This window comes from Colossoma macropomum, unplaced genomic scaffold (assembly GCF_904425465.1).
Source record: "Colossoma macropomum unplaced genomic scaffold, Colossoma_macropomum, whole genome shotgun sequence".
NCBI classification, from domain to species: domain Eukaryota; kingdom Metazoa; phylum Chordata; class Actinopteri; order Characiformes; family Serrasalmidae; genus Colossoma; species Colossoma macropomum.
This window is the reverse complement of record NW_023494791.1, coordinates 7,033,338-7,044,498: the sequence shown is the minus strand read 5'-3', so window position 1 is coordinate 7,044,498 and position 11,161 is coordinate 7,033,338. Positions and strand designations below refer to the sequence as shown.

General features: G+C 41.8%; 1 protein-coding gene across 1 annotated transcript in view; it reads left to right on the top strand.

Moving 5' to 3' along the window:
• Positions 1–2,840: 2,840 nt before the first annotated feature.
• Positions 2,841–11,161, top strand: part of mcu (mitochondrial calcium uniporter) — a 122,944-nt gene continuing 114,623 nt past the window's right edge. Inside the window, exon 1 of the mRNA XM_036573726.1 lies at positions 2,841–3,019. Coding sequence (XP_036429619.1) covers positions 2,921–3,019 — 99 coding nt within the window. The 5' untranslated portion in view covers positions 2,841–2,920. The remainder of the gene's footprint in view (positions 3,020–11,161) is intronic.

Sequence of the window (11,161 nt, the reverse complement as noted above, 5' to 3'; positions counted from 1 at the left end):
GTCTGTGTTGCTATGTGACCAGCAGTCTGAGCATCAACAGGGTTAAAGGGTGAATTAGCAGATATAGGCTACATTAACTCCAGCGTTTAAGACCATTTATTGTTAAAACAGTGTTGAATGATCAGCAGAGCTTTATTTCACAGCAAAGGAGGATTATTTTATTTTTACCCCGATATCTAATTCTGTTGTGGAGCCACAACAGGGCAGTAAAAGAGCCGCACGTTGCCGACCGGTCGCCTAGACTGACAATTTCTCACGCCTATTGGAAATCCAAATGTAGTTGATTGACTTCTCTGTCACTAAGTTATTATGCTGGTGGTTAAACGAATGCATTAGTCAAGACCCTAAGCAATAGGAGAGCTTGTTTAGTCGTATCTACCTGGATACCACAAAGACAAACAACTCCTGATTGGCCAGTTCTTTGCTGGATGTTTCAAGAATTTAATCCTTTTGTTTCCATCTCAAACTTTCAAAGAAACAACAGTAGTACTATAATACTTGCAGAGTTTAAATTAATAGTTCCTGCAGAGGTAAATAAATGATTCTATTAAATAAAAATGTGCTAAAATTTCTATGCATGTATTTTTTTAGCTTCTAGGAATCATCACGCCTTCTCTGAAGGCCTAGAAGGCCCTAAGGGTTGCCCTTTAACATTAGGCTAGTTGAGGGATTTATTTGAAAATAGTTCTCATGGATTGAGCCACATTATAATAGGGAGACGTCAGTTTAGTCTGTGTAAAGACTGCATTGTATTGCATTGTGAGGTTTCAGGATCACAAGCTATAATTAACTTTTGGCCTGAACAAAACTTTTCTCTGTTTTTCTCTGTCTTCCTCAGTCATCAGCCTACAAACAGACTCAGTGTTTTGAACAGGCACACTGATGAATCCTGCTTGATAAATTATCAATATTTTACATTAGGCCATTGTGTGAACGCATGGGGTGAGTGAGGTGGTTGGATCGATCAAATCAGAGCCGTCCGAGCACCTCCTTGCCCTACATAACCACAGAGCAGATTGAAGGACGGACTAATAATAGAAAAGTAATAATATAATGGAAAGGACAGATCTACTGCCAAGAATCTGGGGGTGAACAACAACACAGTGGCACAAGTGTGACACAGTGACTCTGCTGCAGGTGCCAAGGGCACGTTGAGATATGCGTATAGGCCTCTTGGTAATGCTTTGAAACAGTCAGTTTTCATCAGGCTGTGACTGAAAACGAATCACCCAGTTTGATTGAGGAGCAGCCTCATTACAATGGTTTAGCATTAGGAATCGAACAAGGTGAATGAATCTCGCAAGTGTACTGTTAGCAAGTTGAAAAGCTCAAAAAACCTTCAAAGGGGAAGTCCACTGATTTTTCAAAAAAATCTACATAATTAAACAGTTAAGATGTCATTCAGAGTTGTGAAATTCTCTGTTCTAGAGAAACTTACAGAGTCAGAACTGTTCACAGCGGCGGTGAGAGGAACCAGACATCTGAAGCATCTGATGCCCCTATAGATTATAGAATATAATGATTCTACTATAGTTCTATATAGAACCATTTCATGCTTAAATGGTCCTTGCCTGGTGAAATGTTTCTTCAGATTGATTGAAAAATATGTTATATATGGTTCTTTTTGTAAAAATGACTTTACATAGCACCAAAAATGGTTCTTCTATTGTAACTATGTCAAGCTTGTATCAATAGAAGAACCCCTTTGGTGATATATAGAATCTTTTTCAAAAACATTTATACATAGAACCATATATAGCACATTCTCCGTCAACCTGAAGAACCCTTATATAATGCAAAGAACCCATTAATCATGCAAAGGGTTCTTTGAGTGTTCAGGGTTCCATATAGAACCTTTTTTTACTAAAGAACCCTTGAAGAACCATATTTTTTAAGTGTGTAGGACCATATACAGCACATTCGCTATCAATCTGAAGAACCCTTTCATAATGCAAAGAACCCATTAATCATGTAAAGGGTTTTTTGAGTGTTCATGGTTCCATATAGAACCTTTTATTTTTTTTTACTAGAGAACCCATGAAGAACCATATTTTTTAAGTGTGTAGGACCATACACAGCACATTCTCCATCAATGTGAAGAACCCTTTCACAATACAAAGCACTGTTTAGGCATGCAGTGGTTATATATAGAACATATGGTTCCAAACAGAACCATGTCCTTTACCAAAGAACCCTCGACGAACCATTTATTTTAGTATGGAAGTGCTGAAGGGTCCTAAGAAAATTTAGAATATAAGCTTCCACAAATTAGCCTCATAAAATCGTGACCAAATGTAACATATATGACAATGTGGGTAACATATTGAGGAATAAATCGATGAATCGATCGTAAATTAATCTCATAACCGATCGCTTCGACTACAACGCTGCAGGCGCGTGCGAGTGTCCCGCGTTCTCTGATTGGCCGAAATTGGCGTCCTTAAGTTGTCAAACTGAGACTCCGCTTTTCATTGGCTGAAGAAGTGCTCGTGCGCTGCCAGCAGGTAACCTCTCGGCCAATCACATCGCTGCTTTCACGTTTCCCCTCACAACGGCCGCTTTCTTGGTCTTCGTACATAAACGGTTTAAACTGTAGTCATGGAGACACAATAACGACGGGGCTGAATGAGAATGAGTGAAATATGAACTGCTGTTTGGTTGAAAGCGGGCCGTTCATCCGTGTTTGTTCTGACTTCACTTAGCCTCGCTGTGTTTGTGTGGCAACACGAGAAGTAATGTTTCTATCGGCTGTGCTGAGCTCGGTTTGAAAATGACTGATCTGGCTGTGTGCGTGTGCGTGTGCGTGTGCGGCAGACCAGCCCAGTAACGTTAACCCTCCCCATTCCCCTCCCTTCCCCTCCGCGGTCTCCACTCAGCTCGTCCGCAGCAGTTGCCTTCTTGCCTGGCTCTCACTCCAGAGATGGCCGCGAAAGTGTGCAGACTCGTCCTGTCCCGGAGCGGCGTTGCGGCAGCCTCTCCCTTTTCCTCCTCACACCGACATCAGCCACACACCAGCACGGTAGGACCCGGACGGGAGAGCGGGGTGTTGTGTTGGACCGAGGCGGGGGGGCGGATGAGGGTTTCTGCCGAGAGGGGTGGCGGAGCAGCAGAGGGAGCCCGCTAAGGAAGTAGCCTGCTAGCGACTTGGCGAAGCTGAAGTCAGCCTCCTATTCGCCAGCTTCTCGTTCGAATTTTCCCCGTTCCGCCTTAAACGGAATGTCACTGCTGCACCGTTTTAAGGTGGAACGGGGAAATTCGAATAGGAAGGCAACTTCAGCCTCGCACTTACTTGAGTATTTTGGGTTATACGGCCACGTTAGTCACACATGCGTCTTCACCGTGTTTTCGCATGGCCGGTGAATAGTAAACAGTTGTGCCATTGCGTTATTAGCTCGTTCACTCGGCTGGGCTGGTCCGCAGGCGTGCACTGTACAGCTAACAGGACTAAGCTAATGCGGCCACTGTACGTTCTTCTGAACGTCTTCGTTTCGTGTCAAATCGTTCAGCTCGGTCAAAGCCGAGCAGGTAACAGATACCGGTCCGGTCCTTCAGGCCGGAGTGGGCCAGCCTGCTGCTCTTTCGAAACGGGATAACCTTGAATGCAACAGTGCACTCTCAACTTTAACGTAACGCTGCTGAGTGTGAGCAGAGCAGAGGAGGGCACGAGCCGGCGCGCGCGCTCACTCACGCGCAGTGAGTGCACGGGCCGGTTTAGTGTACTTGTCCTCGCTCTTTTGATGTGGTCGCTGATTGCTGGGCATTGATTTTATTTTCTGTTTTTTTTTAATGGCTTTAATGTGCTTATCAGATACCTCGCGCTGCACGAGCCTCTGCAGTGTGTGTGTGTGTGTATGTGTGTGAGTGTGTGAGTAGTGAGTATTGTGACAGTGCGGCAGAACTCCTCATAGATCCCAGCAGCAGAGGAGCCAAAGACAGGGATATGCTCTCTCTCTCTCTCCTCCCTCTGTGTGTGTGTCTCTCTCTCATACTCAGGTATTCACACAAACACCCTTGCACGCTATTCCCTTCTCCTCCAGAGCTGATTGGTCCAGGTCAGGCTCTCTTCTCGAATTCCCTCTGCTCTCCATGACCCCTCCCTCTTTTTTAGGTGTTTCCCTGTAGAGCGGATAGCCTCTGGATTTCCCTTCAGGAGCTTTGCCCTGAGCTCTCTGCTCTGAGCGCTGTGGCACTCCAGTGCCAATTTGCAATCCACACTGCAGCGCACGCTCGGTAGGCTCAGTGAAGCAAAGTGCAGCTATAAGGGTATAACTTGGGCTCGGCTCAGTGGATGTAAACCAAGTGCGTTATAGAGACACTCACCATCTCAGATTTTCCTCTTCTGTTTTTTAATTACAGTGGGCATCACAACATCTGCAATGCAATTATAGCCTTCTGGAAAGAAAATAACCTAAACGTCATCCGAGTTTTTTTAAATCGCTGCTGTCAGAACAAAACATTGTCCGTTTTTGTCGGTTTTCAGTTTTTGACATTGTGTGAAAACGCCTGTTATCCTTTACACTGTGTGTAAATTTCATGATGACTGGACCAAAGGAAATGGCCCAAAGTTACATGGAAAAAAGTCTGGTTCCATTGACTTACATTAAAAGTAAAGTACGTTTTTTTTCCTTCTCCTGTAAAGTTACTATTTTGGAGATAGGAGAACAGCGATATGTCATGTTGATAGTGTAAAAATAGTGGTAAATCTAAAGAAATAAGCTTTCTTTGTAGACTAGTTTGCTTTACAGTGCTCCACTATGTACCTCTCCTCCATGAGTGGATAAAAAATATACATTTTAGGCCAAAACTTTTATGAAAACTGTCGCAAACCAGTGTCTCATTGGTGCAACACGTCCAAGTTGTGCACCACTTTCTTCGGACATCACCACAGTCCACCACCATCAGTTCTGACTTTCTCTGGAATGGGGCTTTTGTGCATCAAACCACTCTGAATGACTGATAATGTAAAAATATGAAGAATTCCCTCTTTAAGGCAATAAGGCAGGCAGGTTTAAGAATTCTGAAGTAAGGAGAAGCAAATGGGGAGTCATAAAAGGGCCAGTGAACTGCTTAATTTTACCTGTGGGATTTGGCTCTTAATAATGTTGGCTAATAATAAACCTGTTTAAGCACACATGCCTTTTTTTCGCCATCTCCCCAGCGTCCTTAATGTTTTCCGCAGATCCATTGAGGGAGCTGCTACTGTAAATTGGCTCCGTTCTGTGCGGCATGAACCCTGGTTTGATCATAAATCCATCTGTAGCTTCATATATCAGGTTTTTATATCATTTCAGGCAGGCAGTATTTTTGGCCCTGTCTGCATTTACAGGGGCTTCCTGCCCGGTCAAGCGTGGCTGACGCAAAGCCTCGCAGGAGCCTGTCAGCGCACGACAGAGCAGCGACAGCAAAACTGGCCTGTCTTCATCTGCCTAGTTGCACTGAGGACAAGAGTTAAACAACAGAAAGTCTTACGATGGAATCCTGGAGCAAAGCAAAGCAATAGCAACGACTGTCCTGCAGCTGAAGAGCTCATCAGAGGCTGATTAGCTGTTTTTCATCATAGGGGTAAAAGCATGAGAGCAGCTTGGTCAGAAGGCTCAGGCTGATTTAGCTTATGGTTTAATAGAGTCCACATGATGGGACACTCCACCTTTATCTACTGGCGTACCATGGGAAGCATGACTTAGCATGCATGTGCCTCGGATCTATACGCTGAAGGCATCATCGTTAGGGGCTGGATCCTAAGCTTGACACTGATGTTGGACCCTGGAGAGAGGCACTTAACCTTCACAGGCTCCCTATTGATGCAGCTGTCCTATAAAGGTAGCCTCATTTGAGAAAGGGAGGACACAAAGGGACTCGACAGAGTGAACCAGTGCTGCCCGCGGAAGAACCAATAAATCACCGTTTCTGGGATCCGCTTGGCTGCATCGGTTATATCTCAGAAAGGTTTTGCTGAAGAACGTTTGATCTTCAGACTTTAAGTTTGTATGCCTGCAGGCTGAACCAACTTCGGTGATTTTATAAATGATATCCATGATGTGGATTTAACCCATTTAAATACACATTTTTTAGACTTATAACATTTGTGTTGTTTTATGTACCAAAAATATTCATAATTCATTTTCACAAATGAATACCAACCTTCCTTGGGCCTTTAAGGCTGATATATGATGAATTACACCCTTAAAAATGATGGTTTTTCTAGGTTTCTTTAGTGAAGACAGTGGTTCTGTATAGAACCATGAACACTCAAAGAACCATTTGCGTGATTGAAGGGTTCTTTGCATCATACAGGGGTTCTATATAGAACCCTAACCATCTACAGCACATTCTCCAACAATCTGAAGAACCCCTTCATAATGCACATAACCCTTGAAAGGGTTCTTTGCATCATGAAGGGGTTCTATATAGAACCTTTTTGAAAAGGTTTCAAAAAGAGTTTTTCTGTTATAAGCTTGACAACTTTACAATATCAGAAATCTATAAAAATAGAACCTTTTTCAGAAGGGTGCTATATAGAACCGTCTGCGGCACATTCTCCATCAATCTGAAGAACCTTTTCATGATGCAAATAACCCTTTAATCATGCAGATTGTGCTTTCGGTGCTCATGATTCTATATAAAACCACAGTCCTCACTGAAGAACCCTTGAAAAACCATCCTTTTTAAAAGTGTATCTCTTTCCTGATTGGCTGCTCTGTATTGAACCTCATTCAGGAAGTATTCAGAGGTGAAGCATTGCCTAGAGCGTCAGTGTGAGTGGGTGAGGCTGAATAGGTGGATGTATATGAACAAGTTTGTACAAACAGTGAAATGCAGGCTGTTTGTGCAGTTTCCATTCAGACTGTGTGAGCTGGAGAGTTGATGGGATGTTTGGAAAGTTTAACAGTGTTTGCATATTACTTAAAACTCCTTAATCTCAAAAAACAGAGGTAAATTTGATTTTCCATGATATGGGCCCTTTAAAAAATTAATTCATTTCTGCAGTGTTGCAGAAAACCCAGACTTCTTAGCACCCAATAGTAAAGCACTCTGAGTAAAGCACTCTGAGTAATGCCCTCCCATTTGAAGATATGATCCACCCCTTTGGTATTACGCCCCTCCCATTTGGAGGTTTTTCAGCATGCAGTAATACCCCAGCTTGATTTATGAAAGAAATCGTCTCACTGGTTTACCTTTAGCTCTTGTTGTAGCTTGCCTTTATATGAGAGGGAACCAAACAGGGCCAAGTATCCTGGACCACCTTAAGGCACATTAATCCAATCAGGATTTAAATAAGTTAACCCCTGCTGCTGATTGAGCGTGTGGCTGCGGTGATCTGGATTAGCGGGATAAGAACGTGGCAGCTCTGTGGGGAGTGAGAGTGTCGCAGTGCAAAGCTCCCTGCAGCGCTAAAGTGATGAGGTGATTGATAAGCCTTCAAGCCAAGACCTGGCTAATTGATCGTAGCCAGCAATTATGGTCCCTCTGATTTTTGACATCTCTTAAAGACGAGTCATGGACTGAAACGTGGTCGTTATCGTTGGTGTAGATTGCCAATGAATCAAGTGATCCTGAGCTCATTTTGATTATGAATAGTTGATCTCCAGCATTTGGACATTGAATGGGCATGGCCATATGACTGGTTAACTAAAGGTGACAGCTCTACCTGATTTAGTGACCTTCAGGATGGTGATGTGCTCATCCAGCTGTGGATTAAGCTCCACTGAAGATGTGATGGTTCGCCTGATTTATAAAACGGATAGTTCCAGTCCTGAAATCTAATTGGTTGAGCCGCGTTCGAAGCCGTTGTAAAATCCATGATATACGCACACCTATAACCGCCTTACAGCGACTAAAGTGTACATTAATACGCCACAGCACAAAAAACTGTGTGCTGTTAATGGAATAATCTTTGACTCTCATGCTGCCTGTATGGAGCACCGAGTATATTGATGAAGTAAGAACCCATTTTTTGTTTAAACTGAGGGGCTGGCAACTTATATTCTTAACTAGAACTAGGCTGGTCAGCTAGCTAACAGGCTAAAAGATAGCAAACACACTAAACAGCTCTATATATCACAGGCTTGAATTAAAGTACTTACAGTATGGTTAACTGTAAAAAAAAGTGTAAACATGTAAAAAAAAGTGTAAAAATGTCACTTGAATGACACTTCAAATCCATGTTTCAGTCAGAAGTCACGTCAAACCCAGGCTGCATCCCAAACGGCTCTGTATTCCCTAAATTTCCAAAATTCTAGCCTCTACAGCTAAATAGTGCATCATTTATCAAGTGTGGATGTGTCTGAGTCCCAAATGATTAGCCATATTTTGCACTGTTGGGCTGCAGGATCCAGTATTTAAATTCCTATGCAGTGCACTATGTAGGGAGCAGGCAGCCGTTTGAGATTCAGCCCCTGCACAAGCAGATTTGTCGCCACTGGATTGGTGCTAAATAAGACTCGGTGGTAATTTGGTGGCCAAGAAGTACTTTACATTAAACATTGCTGTGTGCATCAAACGGTCTGCATAGCTATCTTATCAAGGCTTATTATGGTGTACTTCAAAACCAAGCTTCAGTAAGCTTACTAGATTCGGTTTATATTGTAACCGTTTGGTCTGTGCATCCCACTGAACCTCATTTCCAAAGATCATAAACAGCAGCAACATTTCAACAGCTCAGAAAATAAAGGAGCACCATCCAAATGTGATTACTAGAATTCAGTACACACTGTAGTTGGCAAAATGAAATTTTGATGCTGTCACTTAAAACTCATATCAGTTCTGACAGACAAATCTATAGTAAAGATTTTAGAGAGTCTAAAGACATGTTTTGCTGTCACTTAGTAAATGATGTTTAACTGTGAGTGTGTGAATGTAGTTAATTATGGTGAGTAGAGTTAAATCAATTGTATGTATTGATAATGTTTTTCATGTGTAAGAATATTATTGTGTACACTCTGTTTGGGCTCCAGTAGCATCTCCTGCCAAAGCAATCCTCTGGTTCTGGAGTTTGAGCTCAGTGAAACTAGCCAGCGAGCTACATCAGTGGAAATTGGGCTTCTTCTGTGACGCTGTTGCCCCAGTTTTCTTTTTGTTTGGGCGTTGAAGGATGTGCACAGTCTTGATTGTTTAGCACAGCCTTAAGCTGTGATAGATAGAGGGACTCCGGTGTTCTGGACCTGAAAACCCATTGTAGAGTTTAGATTACTGTTTAAAGTCATTCTCCATCTATACTATATATATATATATATATATATATATATATATGTATATATATATATATATATATATATATGTATATATATATATATATATGTATATGTATATGTGTATATATATATATATGTGTGTGTGTTACAATACAAGATGCTTTTCTGAATATATCACGTCAGTACTTGTAGATCACTGACCAACTGCATGTTTCATCACAAAGAGAGCAAAATTAGTCCCGTTTCATTGGATTTAGTGCAACACAGTGTGCAAAATAGTAAATAAAAACCACTGCATTCGCAATTTTTTGATAGTGTTTTTAAAGATGTATCACTACTGGTTCTTTTTTCTCTGTTCCAGCTGTTCAGATGCCTGAAAAAATAAATATTGTGACATATCGTGTATCGTGAAAATTTCTTAAAGTATCGCGATATTAGATTCTTGCCGTATCACCCACTTCTACCCTGTACAATCTCAGCTCAAGGCTTGGGGCCCAAATTCGGGAGCTTCGTGTTTTCTGATTTTTTATTCATTCATGATTGTTAATCCTGTTAATAAAAAGATGATTCATTCAAGGCTGTTAATCATGTTAATAATAACACTTGTCTGGAAATTGAGGCTGGGGTGAACCTCTTGGCATTACAATTATGCAGCGCAGAAGGGATCTCCATCTTTTTCTGATGTATGAGCTAATTTCTATGGATGAAATCTTCCGCGAGCAACTCAATAATACGTCATTTCTGTTCGGCATGAAGTGGCTCGATTTCTGTTTAAGCATAAAAATTGGTTATCTTGTGATTTAATGCGTCTGCGTGTAGTATTGTACTGTATTGTGCTGCTCCTAGTCTTGGTTGTGGGTGATTATGTGTAATTGTAGATGTTCCTAAGGCGCGTTTGGCTTTGTCGAATACCAGCAACGGGATTACAGTAGAGCTGCTACCAGCCTGGCTGTGAATGTGCTTATATGTAGAGAATGGTAATGTTCAGTGAACAGGAAAAAGGGTCATTATTCAGCCTTCAGTATGCCTTTAATGAGCAATGCCTTATGTCTGTTTTCCTCTCGCATGCAGTAAATGGACGTGATGAGCCGTTAGCTCTTCCTCTCGTCCTCCTCTGTAGGCTATGGCTTGTACTTAATTATTAGAGAGAGTAAGATACTTAAGATGCAGTGACGTTCTGACTTTACTGACTGACATTTCCCTAATATGATCTAATAATGTCCCAGTGATGTAATAGCCATTGTGCCCATGCCTGAGTGAACGGAAATGGAAAAATCGCGAAAGGAAATCCTCACTCACTACTTTTTTGTGTTTCTGCTCTAAGTCGGTGATCCTGCCCTGCTCAGTGGGTCATGGGAGTCAGATGTTCATGGCCATCCTTGAGATATTACCCATGTGTTTGAGCGTATAGTACTGGGAAAAGTCACAGACTACCCTTTCGTTTAATTATTTTCCAGTCAAAACAGCCATTAAGTTATTCATTTTTCACTGTCAGGAAAATATGTTTAACCAAAAATTATGCAAAGGACCCCAACACTAAATGTAATATTAAATCTATTCATATATCCACTCTTTACGTTTGTGTACATACTGCCAGTTTATGATTTGAGGGATGGAAGAGTGAAACCCAACCAGTTACAGCTGCGTCTGCCTAAAGAGACACTTGCATTCACTACCCAATTCACCTTCGCTGCCTCACGAGATCAAAAATGGCTAAAGGAGATATTTCAGAGGAGATTAGACATAAAGAAAGTCAAAGAAAAATAAGTGGAAAAACAGGAGTTTCCACAACTTTATTTAAAAAAAAAAACGATAAAAAGCTACAAAGAAAGTGTGTCTCCTAACAGCCACCTGGAAGACCTGGTAGACAAAACTGTCCCCATCAGATAAACAGCACTTAAAGCTTTCATCTCTGAGAGAGAGGAGAAAATCAAGCTGCTTCAGATCTGAAAACATCCACAGGTGTTCCT